At 32.8% G+C, this 18,516-nt stretch overlaps 1 protein-coding gene across 1 annotated transcript in view; it reads right to left on the bottom strand.

Annotated features, from left to right (window-relative positions):
- SEMA5A (Semaphorin-5A) overlaps positions 1-13,983 on the bottom strand; it is a 40,588-nt gene extending 26,605 nt beyond the window's left edge. Inside the window, exons 1-3 of the mRNA XM_051209570.1 lie at positions 13,702-13,983; positions 6,756-6,873; positions 6,290-6,401 (exon numbers count right to left, since the gene is read on the bottom strand). Of these exons, the coding sequence (XP_051075026.1) occupies positions 6,290-6,401; positions 6,756-6,873; positions 13,702-13,822 (351 nt within the window). The 5' untranslated portion in view covers positions 13,823-13,983. The remainder of the gene's footprint in view (positions 1-6,289; positions 6,402-6,755; positions 6,874-13,701) is intronic.
- Between the last annotated feature and the right edge of the window lie 4,533 nt (positions 13,984-18,516).

Here is an 18,516-nt window from a genome sequence, read left to right as displayed (position 1 = left end):
AAAACTGTCTGATATCCTTAACTTTTTTTCATTACAACCTATGATATTTAAAATCATAATTACATAATGGGTTTAAATTACTCACATGAAATGGTTTAGTTGGAAGTCGTATTGAAGACAAATTAGTATAGTATATAATGGGTGTAAATAAATTTAATAGACTGAATATAGTAAATATATACTTTATGTAAAAGAAAATTCTACAACATTGTTTGTAACAACAGTTCAAACGACCAGAAACAAGTGATTACACATTGAGTAAACGCTGATGGTAATAAAATGAGTAGAGCTCAGTTAATAAAATAAGATTACTAATCTGGAAGATAACTGAAATAAAACTCAATGATGTAATAAATGCAAGAAAGAGTAAAAAACGTTTAAGATGTAACGAAGGAATATTTGTCACCAGGGCAAGGCAAGATTAATAACCATCTCATTTTGAATTATTATTATTTTCTAAACAGAATACTTATCACCCAAAATAATTATTCATCATTTTGTAATTCATATTGCTTTTTTAGATGAGATCATTTCATTAAGAAAACTTTTTCAGGGATATAGATTTCTTCTATTTAAAAATATTATATGTAGTATACAGATCAAAGAATGTATATTTTGTTCAATGTACAAAGGTATTTCTTAACAAATAAATATGAATAAGCACTACAGATTCAAATATCTACGTACTCTTTTTGTGTATAACATTATTTCGATAGTGTAGAAGATTATTAGAACTATGTGATACATTAGCGCAATACATTTCGAACAATCTAATCACACATAATGTGCTTGTTAAGAACATTTATATATAAAAATAAAAGGTCAAATTGACCAGAAATGGAGGGAAAGAGGAGACAAGGATAATAAGGGAAATAATGTGAAAACAATTTGAACATGTGAACATGTACTTAAATAGTACTTATATAGCATCAAATAGTTCAATAAAAGTGGAAGATAAACATCCAAACACATAATTAAAACAGGTCATAAGATTGATCTTAACTCGACTTTTGTGGTATTGTACAAAAGTGTGAAAGGGTGTATACTAAGATTTATTGAAGCCTTAACCCCTCCGTTTGTTTATTCGAAAACAGTTTGTTCTCCCCTTAAACCTACCCTGTTAATATTAGCTTAATAACCAGAGTGATGAGGTTTCAGATTGTTTTCATACAATTTCTTTATCATCCTTACCCCCTATTTCTGGTCAACTTGACCTTTTATTTTTATATATAAATGTTCTTAACAAGTACATTATGAAGAATATTTGAGCGAACAATTGTTTTCAATAACTTCATCATCAGGCTCTACAGTTATAAGTCCATAATTATAATATTTTACAAAGGCCAAAAATAAGGCATGTTTTAATGAGTTTGACAATGTTATGTGTTAAAAAATGGTGAGCGTTTGCATCTGTTACGATATATATATATATATACTTCAAAAAATTGTAATATTTGCAAATTAGAAAGGTCATTCAATAAAGGTCAGTAAATTGTTCAGTCACAATAAGATAATATAATAGTACTATTGCAAAATTGAAAATAATTTTGTCAACTGAGATAATAATAATAATATTGTTGTGTGAATATAATATGTAATAAGGGGGGTGTTATCAAGGTAATTACGGTCAACAAATTAGGAATGATGGATATGAAGATTAAGATATAGATAATGACAAATAATGATAATAAGGAAAATAAATAAAATGAAGGAAGGAAGGGGTAAGAGGTTTATAATATTTAGTCTAGGTATTTGGTGATCCAGTCGTAGGCCAGAGTAAACATAGAGGCTGGATATATTTTTTCTGGATGCATAAATTAGGTCTTCTGGAGTTGATCCAGATGGCTTCGGCTGTGTAAAGTAGTCGTAATCTAGCTCCTTGAGGTAGATATTTTGGAACTTGATATAAAACAGAGAAAGCTTCCTCTATTTTAATATGATGTTCACTATCTACCAAGTGAGAAAGAATGGTGCTGTTAATCGATTTGGTGACTCCTTTTCCCAACCATGCTGGTACATGTTCACGAACACGCAAGGATAAAGCCCTCTGAGTACGGCCTATGTAACTAGCTCCACAGGAGCAGTTGAATTGGTATACACACATGGAGGAGCCCATCTTCGGTAACTTATCCTTGATTAGTTGTGTGAGTACTGGCTTAGTCGAGAAAGTTATGTGTAACTTGGCGGCATGAAACGTCCTCTCGACAGATCTTTTGAGTCGAGGTGTTAGAATATCACCCGCTATGTCGCCTTTAAAGTCAAGTTTCAGATATAAGGTCTTTTTACTGACCGTGTCGCAATGTCTTCTCTTTTTAATACTTTGTACGAGGTATTTTTTGACGAAATTATCCGGATAGCCATTATTACGTAATGTGTTCTTCAGTATAACTATTTCTTCCTCCACACTGTCTTCAGAACATAATACCTTGATTCTGTGGTTGAGACACTTAACCAAATTTATTTTATATTGCAGAGGTGTGAAGCTTTGGAAATGGGTATACTGACCCGTCCATGTACACTTTCTAAACATATTTCGCTTTATGGAACCATCTATCCTTCTAGAGAGTCGGACATCTAGAAAAGCTATGCTATTGTCCTTTTCCTCCTCGCTGGTGAATTTAATGGCTGCGTGGACATTATTGAAAGCGTCTAACATCTCCTGTTTGTCGATATTTTCGTCACATATGATTAATGTGTCATCTTGATGGAGTTTTGTTCTCTGAGCTGGATGGTTTGGTCGTGGAGCTTTCATCGTTCTTCTGAACGACATCATCAGCACAAACTTCAGATAGAAGTGAAGTGTTCGAATTTCTCCATATGTGTTTCACAGCTTGTTCTGTGCACCTCGATGTTGATTGGTTCTTGTTGACCTTAAATTTATCATTGTTTACTTCTTTGTTTTGGTTGTGTCTCCCATTGGTTTGATTTTTGTTCCCATATTTATGCATGGTTTTCCTGATTGGTTGATAAATTGGATTGATTTCAATATGTTTGTTGATTGCTGATTGACCTGAGTGCCAGGCTTCTAGAAATTCTCTGGTGTTTTTGGAGTTTCCTCTGTCTAAGATTTCTACATTTTCCCAATCGAATGAGTGTCCGTAGTTATCCACGTGTATTGAAATAAGTGAAGAAATATCATGGCGTTTGACTGCTAATTGATGTTCATGTAGGCGTAGGTGGAGGGGACGTCGTGACAACAGCCATCGAGATATCATGCAAACGACACAGAGAACAAAGAAGAAACACCTTAAAGAAAAAACTAATCAAGATCTCTAAACCAACCATGGAAGAGAACACAAACAACTGCGTGATCAATCTGTCAAAACAACCACTAACAAATACGGAAGAACACCTGCTCCAAAAAGGATTAAACTACAATACAAGCGACGCCTCAAAGCTGGAGTTCTTCGCAGCACTAGAGTCATCACTCAAAACTTCCGGAATCAGTGAAGAAACACAACAGGAAATAAGGCAAACTATAGTACCGATAACTCAACAGGTGAAAGAAAACAACCAACTAACTCCACAAGAACAAAAGGCCTTGAAAGAACTCAGAAATAGAAAGGATATTGTCATAATACCAGCGGACAAAGGACGCACCACAGTAATCATGGACAAAGAAGAATACGTCAACAAAGCCGAAGAACTACTCGAAGATAAGAGCACATACAAACTGATGGACACAAATCCCGTCAAAAAATTAGACAACCAAATCTCAAAGACTTTAAACAAGCTAGTCAAAGCAGGAGAAATAACAAAACAAGACCAATGGAGAATGAAATCCAGTGGACCAGTACTCCCTCGATTCTACGGCAGGCCCAAAATACACAAACCGAACATTCCACTACGTCCAATAGTAGCACTCCCCGGAACGCCAACGTACAATTTGTCAAAAGAAATTTCACGAATACTGAGACATCTAGTAGATTCAGCCAAACACTCCATCAAATCCCCAACACAATTCTTGGACCAAATTAGGGACATTCAAATCAACAACAACGAACTCATGATATCCTTCGACGTAACTGCACTGTTCACCTCAATTGAACCACAGTTAGCAAAAGAAACTATATCCCTACTACTCAACAACGACACAAATCTCACCAAATACACGACGCTTCAAATTCAAAGTCTACTGGAGCTCATCGATTTATGCCTAACAACATATTTTCAATTCAACAACAAAATCTACAAACAAACAAAAGGGACACCAATGGGATCACCAATATCAGGACTGATCGCAGAAGCAGTGATGCAAAGACTAGAAGCCACGATATTACCAGTGATCAAGCCAAAAATTTGGATTCGCTACGCAGACGACACCTTCGTCATCGTCAAAAAGGATGAACTGGAAAACACATACAAACTGATCAACAACGTTTTCAATGACATCAAGTTCACAATGGAACAGGAGTCAAACAACCAACTAGCATTTTTGGATATATTGATCACTAGAACTGATACAGGAAAACTGGAAACTCAAGTATATAGGAAACCAACCCATACAGATCAAATTCTCAACTACAACAGCAACAACCCAAGGGCTCACAAAATCAACTGCGTACACACATTGTTCAAGAGGGTGAGGACACACTGCAGCACACTGGCAGCACGAAGAAATGAAGAGAAATACCTGAAGGACATATTTCAAAAGAACGGCTACCCAATCAACTTTATCAAAGAGCACCAACGGCACACAGCATCACAACCCAAGTCAGGCACAAAAATCAGTAAAAGGATCACCCTACCGTACATACAAGGAATATCAGAAACTGCAACGAGACTGCTGAAAACCTTCGGGATAGGTGTGGCACACAAACCAACAAAATCACTACAATCAATCTTATGCAAACCAAAAGATGAAATAACAAAGGAGAACAAATCAAACATTATCTACAAAATAAACTGTACCAACTGCGACAAACACTACATCGGACAAAGCGGACGCCCCCTCCACCCTCGCCTACATGAACATCAATTAGCAGTCAAACGCCATGATATTTCTTCACTTATTTCAATACACGTGGATAACTACGGACACTCATTCGATTGGGAAAATGTAGAAATCTTAGACAGAGGAAACTCCAAAAACACCAGAGAATTTCTAGAAGCCTGGCACTCAGGTCAATCAGCAATCAACAAACATATTGAAATCAATCCAATTTATCAACCAATCAGGAAAACCATGCATAAATATGGGAACAAAAATCAAACCAATGGGAGACACAACCAAAACAAAGAAGTAAACAATGATAAATTTAAGGTCAACAAGAACCAATCAACATCGAGGTGCACAGAACAAGCTGTGAAACACATATGGAGAAATTCGAACACTTCACTTCTATCTGAAGTTTGTGCTGATGATGTCGTTCAGAAGAACGATGAAAGCTCCACGACCAAACCATCCAGCTCAGAGAACAAAACTCCATCAAAATCATCCACCTGAGCTACAAATCTTCTCCACCATAATGTGTCATCTATGTATCGACAGTAATAATCAAGCTTATTTAAGATGTCTTTAAGCGGTCCATTTTCTAGTTTGGCTAGAAAAATATTAGCAAGGACCGGGCCTAGAGGTGATCCCATTGCTACCCCATCTACTTGTCGGAAGAATTCATTGTTAAACTTAAAGTAGATATTCATAGTGCATTTCAAGAGAAGTTCTTTCATTTTGTTTATTGGGATAGGAATCTCTATTTTCTTTTCTATCATTATGTGTGATTAGATCGTTCGAAATGTATTGCGCTAATATATTGCATAGTTCTGATAATCTTCGTCTTCTTATTAGACCATCGAAGTATAACATTATTGTTACAATAAGCAGAAATAATAATAACAGCTATTCAAAATAATATGAATTTAAATATATTGACAAAAATATATTTCCATTAAGAGTTAAGTACACTTTACTAGTAAATGTCATTATTAACAGAATTTTAGTTGATATACTTTTATTAACTTCGTGAAAGTACCTTGCAGCTAATCAGAAGTGAATACTCTTTAAAAGCCCCTGTCATATTAAAATACCTATATATATGAACAACAAAAAATTCTTTTCGATAAATTCTCTCCAGGTTCTGCAATTAGATATCTAAATTAAAAAGTGTGACCACTTTTTAGATTATAAATTTTAATCTGTAACTGTAGAACCTGAAAACAGATTGAAAGGAATATTCTTCATCTATAAGAGAATACATTCAAATAAGTATGACATTGCCAATTTACATATCAAGACAATATATATTATATCTAATTACAGCGAATAGTTGCATAGAAATATATCACTTACTTTTCTATTAGAATCTTGTTCAGAACAGGTTGATATATCTTGACTAGACAATGACCAACTAGCTTCATCTTTTTTTATGAAGGTTTCTGCAGAAACTCTTATAATTGAATTACTGTCAAATAAGAAATTATAGATTAGAATAATGAATAAATAGTCAAATTTCCAGAGTAATTATTTCAAAATTGTAATTTGTTTCTATTGACAACAAAATATGTACGAATTTTGATAATTTAAGTGTATTTTACAGAAAAGAACTCCGATGAGATATATTCGCGTTTATTTCTGAAATTAATTGTCTTCTTCATTAAGCATTTTGCTAATCTCAGTGTAAAACGTTCGTGACTTAAAATCAGATTATCATGAGATTGAAAGACTATAAAATACCATTGATGGCATCATAAACTTCAATAGATTACATCTGATATTGTTTTCCACAATATAAAAGTTACAAACTATGCAAACTCACTTTACTGCAATAAACAAACTGTTTGACGATGAATGAACAGATATTTGAACTATACGACTCTTCTTTGGGAAAGTAAAACTCTTATGTGTTGACATCCATTTAGGATGAGAAATGAAATCTGTAGGATAAAACCAAAATATAGCTATGTAGATAAGTATGGAATTTCTATGGTAAATGAAAAAAAGCACAAAATACATCCGAAAACAGTTTTGATAATACATCAAAATTAGTCAAGTAGATATTTGAATCACAGAGAAAACTGTATTGCATAAAAAGTACAGTATTAAACACGCTTATTATCCATAAAGTTACAAATGGGGGTGATTTTAAATACCTGGTAAACGATCGTTTCATAGTCTTGGAATTTATTTTCGTTACTTTAAAGTATAAATTATTAAGCATATATGTTTTAGTTGATCACTGATGGTCATTGATATGTTGATTATTCAGCCAATCATATTTCATGTGAAACTTGATAACCTGGACCAAATTCCCATATTCTCATGATTAGAAATTCATAAGAGAACAAGCAAATGTTCAAGAATGAGAGTTATTGAATCAGAGTCAGTGAATACTGTACAAATTACATCTTGTAAACCTAAGATTAATATATGAGAGACATCCGTTATTGATTAATTTCTGTAAGGCTTTTGTTCATTTATGATTTATAATTAAGTAAATTTATAAAGAAATCGATTGCATTGTCTTTGCATGTTTAAGTACATGAAGAATAAATCATCTCATTTTACAAATACTACTTCAACTTTTCCTGTTAGTTTAGATTAGCTAAGCTTTTGTCACCTGCTAGTATTATCTCCTCAAAGTTTTCACAATTTTATCTTAGGAAAAAAGTATGCACAATCGACTTTGCAAATATTTGAATTGGTGCAGATTATTAAACATATTGAAGTAAATATTTCAAATATGTACAACCTTGGTAGTATTTACTCAACAAATTCTTACAAAATAGTGTTGCTTTTTCTGAAATCCATTTACCGTGTATTTATAAATGTTGTGTTAATAATTCATTGAACCTGAACAGTTCAATAAATTTTTACCATCTGATACAATCTTAAATACTCCTTATTTCTAAAATATACAAATCAGAATAAAATATTTGAATTGTGGATTGGTTAAAGTTAGACATTAACACAGTTAGATGCTGGCTAAGTAGTTTGAACCTTAGGCGTTCGTGTGTGAGGTCGTGGGTTTGGGTTTCACGTATGAGATCGTGGGTGAACACTGTTGAGGAGTCCCATACTAGAACGAAACAGCCATCCTATGCTTCCAGATATTCAATGGTGATCTAACTTAGATCAACTCATGAATTCAATTATTAAATAAAATCTTTATTAAAAATATCCATTTGATATGTATCGTATAGTTTATTATTAAAAAGTTATTTTATTGATAATACTGAACATTGTTAAGTGTAACAAATTAGTTATACATAAAGAAGAAAAAGAAGAATAAAAATAATGGTGATTTAAAACATAAACAAATCGAATGATTGTTTTACACTAATGACTCTATATCGATAATTATGGTGATCACCATACTTATAAATCAATATTCTATTCGTCTTTCATGCATACACATAGACACTAACACGTATACAAACAAAAATTTACACAGTTAAAATATGAGCTTGGAATTTAAGTTTTGTTTATTGATTTATTATATTAATATTATTATACAGATTACTAATATAGTTTTTTTTAAAGCATTATTACAGCATTCAATGTAGAATACGATTAGTAATAGTGTAAAACAAAAACAGAAACAAAACAAACAAACAAACATTCTTAGTGATAATTAAACAATTATTGCTTAAACTATTGAATAACATCAGTCACTACTTGATAATTGTGGATTACTATCCCAGTTGTAAGTGATTATTTATTCACAATGCAAATTTAATATAAGATTTTAAAAAAAAATTTTGTTTATTGCAGTTCAGGAGCATTTACTTATGACATATTATCGATTCATCTGTATTAATCTAATTGTTAGAGACTCAAACTGACTTCAAAAGGGTAATGTATATTACTCTGACTAACTTTTTTATAATGTTGACTAATTCTTGATACAATATTATTTACCGTTAAATTGGTTAAATACTCTTATTATTAAGATGGTGAGGATTTGTAGCTCAAGTGGATGATTTTAGTGGAGTTTTATTCTTTAAGTTAGATGATTTAATCATGTTAGCATTGTGTATTGCTGAAGCAAGCTAAAGATAACGAATTTTCATTTAAAAGTCATTGAAATATTAAGGGAGAAACTCCTAATTAACAATAAATAGCTTTATAGAATTAGGTAGTTACGATTATCTAACCTATATAATCGTGTGATGAAATCTAATTTCCCAAATTCTTGTAAGAAATGTAAAATAACAATCGATCACAGTAATTGAATATTATTATTATTATATCCCATAGGGCTATGTAAGAATAACCAAACTCAATTACAATCAAATGTAGCTACTTTTAGTTAAACTTGATTAAATTTGGAATGATTCAACTGACTCATGATCTTAACCATTGAAATTACTATAATATCCACAAAACCCATCTGATATTAATCAATATATGCTCACTAGCGACTGGCTTCAAGAGGTATATCCTGGAGTTCCAGTGAGAAGTAGTGACCGATGGAGTTCAACTAGATCTGTTGTGAGATAGTAACTCACTGAAGACAGTGGTGGATGTGTCGCTCAATTTCGGGGATTAGTTGAAGTTAGACATCAACACCGTTAGATGCCGGCTCAGTGGTTTTATGGTTAAGTGCTCGCACGCGAAACTAGTAGGTCCTGAGTCCGAATCTTGCAGAGGGCGAGGTCGTGGATCCGCACTGCTGAGGAGTCCCACAATATGACGAAACGGCCGTCCAGTGCTTCTAGGTTTTCTATGGTGGTCTAGCTTCAACTGACTGGTGATCTTAAACATTGAAATTTTTATGATATCCACAAAACCCATCTGATATTGATTCCTATTTGTTCAAATGGTAACTAAAACTAGTTAGCTTCATGAAGTTCTGACACGCTCTACAAAGTTACAGCAGTAATTATTTATTAAACTGAAATGAAAAGATTTAATGTATAAAGTTACTTATAGAAAAAGATTGAAATTAAAATATATTCAAAGATGAAAATGAATAAAGTAGCAATTCTCAAACTAATAAATGACATAGTGTTTTTACAATGAAATCAAAATATAAGAAGAAGAGTGAATGAAATATATAAATAAATAAAAAGATAATAAAGTGCAAAATCTTGACTTCTAGTTTAATTGGAAATATATGAATGTTTCATTAAGTTTGAACCAAGTTATACAACGTAAATCTGAGATTAAACATTGGTGACAATAATTTCTACACAAACGTTACATTTTGAAACAACTTTTAACAAATCAAAATGTTACATTACAATAGTTTGTAGAAACTTGGTTTATTTCTATTGTAGGATAATTAAAACGTAGAATCAGCAAGAGTTAGATTAACAGAGTTCAGTGACTCAATGAAATAATTCAATGTTTTTCGTATGTTATCATTTTTGGAGTCAGCCAACAATTCCTCCTCCATGCTCAGGAGATTGAGTACCTGAAATTGTAAACGTATTTAGCAACCGTTTTTATTTTTCATTTCTAATATTTCCAGAAAAGTTAAATTACTTCTTAGATATCTGTTTAACCATCTTTTATGGAGGATCATAGTAACTAAAAAAATGTTTCCAATTATCGCAATTAAAAATTTTCATTTATTCATGGATTATTTTCAAGTTATGATTCAATATTCTGAAAATTTAAATGGTAATATGAACTGTAGTTTTAGAAGTAGTCAGGCATAATTTTCTCACTCCCAACAACTTATTAGCTGAAAACCAATTCTGGAAAGTTCACAAACCTTATGATTAGATCAAAAGACAATTCTACTGAGGATGCTTAGGTTCTAAAAAAACGTATAATGTTTTTAAATTTCCCATAGTTTCCTAGGAGATACTCATTCAATATAACTAACGGGATATTGACAAACCAAACAACTCGAAGTGGTCACGGCTCATCATTGGGCAATATGATGTCACAAGTATATTATTCTTTGAAAATAAAAGAGTTAAGATAACTACAAATCTGTAAGATGATTTCAGAGATAAAACATGTTTGGAATATGATAAAGTGGAATCTTCCTACCACTTGGAATTTCAGTTTAAAAGACATCAATCGATGTGTGAAAATAAAATTATCAGGCAGAAATAATGATAAATAAGGAAATATTTGGTTGAACAAGAGATTTAACTGCAATATCATAAAAAGTCGAGTATATTATCTCTGTACACAGAACTCAGTGATCACCTGGTAGCATATTGTTTACTCACAAATTCAATAAATGTATTGCTTATAAACATTTTAATTTGATTTCTATAGATAAACATTGAGATCGTAAATTAATCAATGTTAAACCACCACTTAAAAACTAGAAACAATGGACGGCCATCTTGTCCTACTGTGAGACTTCTCAACAGATCAACGACATTCGATATGGTTTTTATTATAGAATCTTTAACAGTGCAAACGTTGTGCTATCCTAACAGGATTTTCAGGTGACTTTCACATCTAAAATTAAGGTTGATAGTTTGACGAAAACTGAGTAGGCCTTCATTTTTTTTGTAAAAAATAACTAGTTACTATTTCATAAACCAGTCATTTTTCATCTTTTTGTTTTAATAATAAACATAACACGCTAAATTAAAGATCAAAAATTATTTTCATATCTCATTCAAGAAAAATATACATATAGGTGTTCTGTAAACTATAGTCAGTACTTCGTGAATTGAATTGAATTTAGCCTGTTACTCCTAATGGAGCATAGGCCGCCGACCAGCATTCTCCAACCCACTCTGTCCTGGGCCTTCTTTTCTAGTTCTATCCAATTCTTGTTCATTTTTCTCATGTCTGTCTCCATTTCTCGGCGTAATGTTTTCTTTGGTCTTCTCCTCCGTTGGCCTTGAGGATTCCAAATGAGAGCTTGCCTTGTGACGCAGTTGGGTGCTTTCCTCAATATGCGTCCTATCCACTTCCAGTGCTTCTTCCTGATTTCTTCCTCCTCTTGGATCTGGTTTGTTCTCTCTCACAGTAGGTTGTTGCTGATAATGTCTGGCCAACGAATCCAAAGTATTTTGCGTAGAAAGCTGTTCCCAAACACTTGTATCTTCTGGATGATGGCTTTCGTAGTTCTCCAGGTTTCCGCCCCATACAGTAGAACTTTCTTGACATTTGTATTGAAAATTCTGACCTTGGTGTTGGTTGACAGTTGTTTTGAGTTCCAGATGTTCTTCAATTGTAGATATGCTGCTCTTGCTTTGCCGATCCACGCCTTCACATCTGCATCAGATCCACCGTGTTCATCAATGACATGTAAAGGTTTTTACATCTTCCAAATCTTCTCCGTCAATTGTGATTGGATTGGTGCATGCTGTATTGTATCGGAGAACCTTTCAGTACTTCGTACTTCAATAAAAATTTGATCTTAGATTACTAATAGTGCCTTTCATAAAACTTGTCAAATCTATGATATTTTTCCACAATTAGAATAATCAATATTTTCAATAGACTTAACAAGTATCTAAGATTTAATCGAAATTGAATTATGGAACAGTTTTTTTTAAAATTTATTTCGATTGCATACATTTTTAAAAAAATATTGATAAGTGAAAATTTTAAATGTATAAAATCTATTCACTTAAATGATTGGTGGTATTTTAGTGAAGATCGAATGAACGTATATATATCAGTATAGGGATTGTGGAGATTATTAAGTTTTTGATTGAGATCATGAAACAATTGATGTTAGACCACCATTGTAAACCTGGAAGCACTGGATGGCCGTTTCATCTTATTGTGAGACTCCTCAGCAGTGCGCATTCACGAGTTCGCTCGTGGGGAACAAACCCAGGGTCTTCGGTCCCGCACTCAAACACTTAACTCACTGGACCACTGAGCCGGCATCCATTGGTGTTAGTGTTTAACATCAACAGGATGAAACGGCCATCCCGTGTTTCCAGGTTTCTAATGAAGGTCTAACATAAAAATCGGTTCATAATCTCAATCAAGAACGTATGTATAGTTAAACCGACCACATTGAATGAACAAAAAAATGAAGTCAATAATAATGTTAACTTATGATTCCTCAATACTATTTAGCTGAATATACGTCATTTTTTCGGGGAATCCTTTGGTCTACTACAATAGTCATATATTATTAAAAATAGAAAAGTTTTGATATAATCCACACAAGTGTTTAAATGAACTCATAGTGCTTTTTATACTACAAAAACTTTGTTAAAATTTTACTAAAATTAACAGAGAAATAAAATATTAACTGGATCTGATTATGAATAAATTTAAAAGAAAACATAGTAAACTACAACATTCATTAAAAACATAACACCGAAATCCTTCATGAGAATGATATCCAAATCTAAATGAATGGATTCAATCAATCGGAATAGTTAGGATGAGTGTAATACAATATACATGAAAAGTTGTTCATGGATAAACAAGGGAAAAACTTTGTTATCAATTTCCATATCTACTTATACTTTAATCACTATGGTAATCGATAACGATCTTTTTTAAATTTCTTAAAAATAATTCAAACTATCGAATTTATGTTAATCACTAAATTATCAATATAGGGTTATGGGGATAATTAAGTTATTGATTGAGATCATAAACCGATTGATGTTAAACCACCAATAAAAACCTGGAAACAGTGTGCACCCACGATCCCGCTCGAGCTCTTGGATGCGCACTACTTAAGAGTCCCACAATAGAACGAAACAGTTGTCCAGTACTTTTAGGTTTTCACTGATGGTCCAACATAAAAATCGGTTCGTGATCTCAATCAATAATCATTAAATTATATAATGAAATGAAATAAAATAGCTTACCATCAATATAAATAATTTTGTAATTTGGTACATTGAAGTTCAATGATTCTATTTTGAATAAAATAGATTCGAAAATTGTCAGTATATATAAACAATGAATAAATAGTTTAGGATATTTCATTGATGAAATAATAATTATTTATGTATTATCTTTTATAAAAATAAATAAAAATCCTTTATATTTTGTTTAAAATTTAAAATAGTTGAATATAATATGTTGTCATGACAAATATCACAGATATATCATCATTTTAAAATTAATCATTCTACTTCATATTGAATATCATTTTGTGTAAAACAGAATATCTTTATTAAATCCTTTGAAAAACTTCCATATCCTTTGTGTTGACACGTAAAAAGGTGTTTTGTAACAATTAAGCATAGATTAATCTTTATATATGAGAACAAATAAGAATATAAACATATCTATGGATACATACAAACAAATATCTCAACCAATGAGATTTGTGATTATGTCATAGATTCTTTTAGAATTATTACTTATGTCACGTACTGCTTCAACTTATAAAATAAAAGAGGAATGTGTATTAAATAGTCAAACTTTAGATTTATCACTTGAATTAAAAGAACTTGATTCCTTGAAAAAAGTTACAAAAATATAAATAATTAAAGAATTCAATTGGTTAGTAGAATTTTTTCAACTATTGGATCATTCCATCTCTCTTTCATAAACAAGTATCTCAGTTTCATCCATATAGGTTTGATGTTTATTGGTATGTAGAGAGTAATAGTAAACAACTTACAAAGAGTTCTAACTGGAACTGAATGAATGAAAAGTAATTCACCTCAATAAAAAAGAAAATATTCACCTTTGATGATGATTATTGTTAAAAATTAAGAACTTAGAAAATTTTAAAGTAGTTACTCATTGAATTCTCGATTGATAGATCAGCGACAAATGATTTGATTTAAGTCTTGAAGATTCTCAGTGCTGTTCTGAAGTGTTCCTAAGGAAAAAAGTGAAGACGTTACTATTTCCCCTATAGTTTTTAGACTTACTTTCATTGAATACTTTTACGATATTTTTCGAACAACAATAGTCGTTTTGTTATGTATTACGATTTTACTAATTACCTGTTAAATACGAGATAAGATTGGTATTTGCCAGTCTTTGTACAACACCTAGAATTTTATTGAATTTCGAACTTTTCATTTAACTTTTGTTTGATAACATTGGTTTCACTATCCAACAACAATGACTTTCACTCTGTAAAAACCTAACACCAGTCACACTGGTCTTGATATCTACCGCTGAAATTGGCTTTACTCCGTAACTCTAAAATTCATTCTTTACGTAATATTGGCATTACATTATATATATTAAAATCTTCGATATAACTCTCGATAAATGTATGCCATGTTTGCACGAGTTACAACTGATTGCAAGCTTTTTGATTTTCTGCTTTTGTCATTAAACGCAAGTTCATAGTTTTATCTTTTAGCTCTTCACGCAATACTGCCTGAAAAACGATAGATTAGCAATTTGAAGGCATTTAACTATTCTATGTATAGAAACGAATAGCATGTCTTTGGAGTCAGATCAAGTCATTTGTTGTTCCCTGTGTTCGAAAACTATTCGCTTTTCATCTGTATGCATAAATCCATAACTTTTTCAAGGAATAATCATTTTTTTCAGCACGGTGTCACAGAACGGGGCTCAAGTTTTTCATCGGTTTTACTGGCAGTAAGATATAAATCTAAGAAGTACATTAAGTCTACCGTGTTTATTTAGGACGTCCCGTAGCTTTGTGGTTTGCATTAAAAAAACATTTTTAGGTTAGTTAATGTAGCCCATCAAAAACGATTGAATAAGTATTCTAAAAATATATATTTTAGCGTTGACTGGGTAACAGATATGTTGTCAGCAGTAACAAATGTAATATCTATGCAAAACCATTTATGTGCGTGTATTAATATGTATGGGCATATCTCTCTTGTATGTTTTCTAAATGACAGTAACTCTTATTTTGACTTGATGTTAAAGATACGTATGTGACTTTATTCATCTCTGTGTATCATATTTATTTTTTGACCGAAAGTAAGGTCATTACTCATATTTACTTATTACTGTGATTTTTTAGTTTTGTAATTTCTGTTTCACGATATTTTATTGACCGCATTCGTTTTGTTACACTTTGCATTTTGGCCCCGTCAGACTAATTTAATGTGCTCGGTTGCTTAAATTTGAGTCGATTAAACTAGTCTATTCCTTGGAGATCGAAATGTACTTCTCGTTCGTTAAAAACCTTTACTCTTTCTAGTAAGTAATTAATTTTATATTGCATTACAACTTATCGAATTAGCATCTTATAGTTCGTTTGTACTGAGCTTTCGGTGCACAAAGTGAATTGTCACCTATTGGAAAATCCGTTCAGCGATTCTGGGTCTTTTGTATATCTTATACTCAACGTTTGTTAAATTAGAACTACTGATATAAGCAAGCTGTTGTATTTTGATCTGCTGGCTGTTCTAAGCTCACCTCTCAGCGATTCTGTGATGTTTTTGTGTAATAATTATCCCTTTGTACCTTACTCCATGCCTTTTACGAATCTCAAATACGATGCTTTTAGTTGTGTTCATTAATTTCTGTCTAACTTAAATTAGACTGTCCTGGGAATTTTTAGTTAGCAAACCAATTTGACTACTTCTAACTTCCATAGATCCTCCGGTTATACAGACCACTCTTACATTCTAGGAACTCCGCTGCAGAAAACCAGTTATTAAGCTGCAAGTAGATCCGAAGAATAGGTCTTACTTTTTGAAAGGGGGGAGGTGTTGGGGTGATCCGGAAAATTGCTCGCAAAAGACAAGCAAAGATCAGGAAACACTAAGAAGCGTTTCATCCAGTCAGTGTTCACTTGAAGTTTTAGCCAAAATATCAAGGAAGTGAAACGTCACATGCAGAGGTTCTGACTGGTTGATTGCTACACTACTACTATGTTTAGTAGCATTCCAGAATCTTCGAGCAACCCAAGGACATTGAAAATATTATGAAAACCCTGTATTTTCTGTATTATAATGAACCTTGGAGTAAAGTACTTCTTGCATACTTTGCGTTTTCTCTCTCGTTGTTCGGGTCGCTGTATAATTCTAGCTTGAGGGTTACAGAATAGCTTAAGAAACGAATATAGCGTTCAATTCGCAAGACTTATCAACTGCTATCAACTTATTTCCATCATACAAATAAACACTGAATTATTCGCATGTTTATTGTTCCTTTTAAACAAAATCAGATAAAGACAAATCAGCCCTTCACAAAACCCCGATCATCAGTACTGTTAATTTTTCTATCACGCCTTCTAGTGTTACTAATCCGAAAATCCAAATCGTTAGGCTGTAAAGTTATCTTGTAGTCAACCATATTTAGACAAGGAGATTTAAATTTGGCTACACAAATGAAATCTCACCAGACGAAGTAATAGAAGGTATATGTGGCGTTTTAACTATTCAAATCAGATAAACTGCATGTAATAAGACAAACATTAGTCTAACGAATTTCATTAACTGACCGACTTTCCGATTAGGCGAAAATTGGCAATATAAGTCTGCCATAGTTTAAAAACTATGTGAAACGTTTCGCGGAGGATGAGAAGGTATACAGTGGTTTATTCTACCAATTGTTGCCCAACCGGCTGTCGCCCAGTATACAAAAGACTCTAGCAACAAGGGACTCAGATGAACAGAAAACGGAATCTGTGACAAAACAATACAAACGAGTCGCTCTGTACATAAAACGATAGTAGACGACAGAATCGTTGCGTTAAATGATCAGGTGAATATTTCACTTCCAAAAGTGACTTAGTTGACACAGAACGACAGACCACAAAAATGGTCACAGGGCAGATCGTATACCATAATTCTATCACTCTCCGGATAACACAACCCACTAAATATGCTGGTATCGTTATATTTGTCGTAGAAAAACCAGAAGATATATACTTATAGGTTTAAGGCGAGATGACCAGGAAGCGATATAACCGATCTTTGGTGACGACTGCTACGTCCGACGTAACTTCAATAGATGGTCGTTTGCTTTACATACAGAATCGAGCGACGAGCCCACATTTCTTAGTCGGCTCGTAAGATGACGTCAGTGTTGTGTCTCTCTCAAAAGAAAAGAGGGGGGAATGTTAGTACGTACGCGGTATGGAGTTTCTCTTTGTAGGACAAGAATAATCAGGCCATAAAATGATAACTGCAACTTAGTTGAACGACTCAAGCTCTTATCCGGAGCATTTAGCGAAGTCAGTACAGCAGTGAAATGGACATGCTCAAATCGTACTATCTTATCTGCACTTTGTCCTCGTGTCAACCATTCTCATTTATCCATTTGGTGGATCATTTCATTATGATCATAATAATCGTAATATTCTCATTTTTGCATTATTGTCATATCCGACCTCTGAAAAGCAGTAGTGGCTATTCTGGATTACCCAGAACTGACCACAATCAGGCATTTACGCACGCTTAACGGATTAGAATGTTTCTGTAGACGGTTCATACCAAACTGAAACCTCTAACCGACCAACTTCGTGGAAATACAAAATCCATCACTTTGGACGATGTCGCGAGAAAAGGATTCTCCACAGTTAAGGAACTTATCGCTAAATCAACCATGCTAGCACACTAGGACACCTAAGTACCCATTAGTATCGCAGTAGATGCATCCAACTCGGCAATCAGCGCTTGTTTCAAAAAGGGCAGTGCTTTTGTACTTCTTATGATTATACTTGCTTTGGGTACTTATTGCACCAAAAAGCATTCTTGGTCTACTTTAACTTAAAGTACTTTGGT

The sequence above is a fragment of the Schistosoma haematobium genome, chromosome 1 (assembly GCF_000699445.3).
Source record: "Schistosoma haematobium chromosome 1, whole genome shotgun sequence".
NCBI classification, from domain to species: domain Eukaryota; kingdom Metazoa; phylum Platyhelminthes; class Trematoda; order Strigeidida; family Schistosomatidae; genus Schistosoma; species Schistosoma haematobium.
Note: the sequence above shows the minus strand (reverse complement) of the source record. Positions and strands in the feature narration are given on the sequence as shown.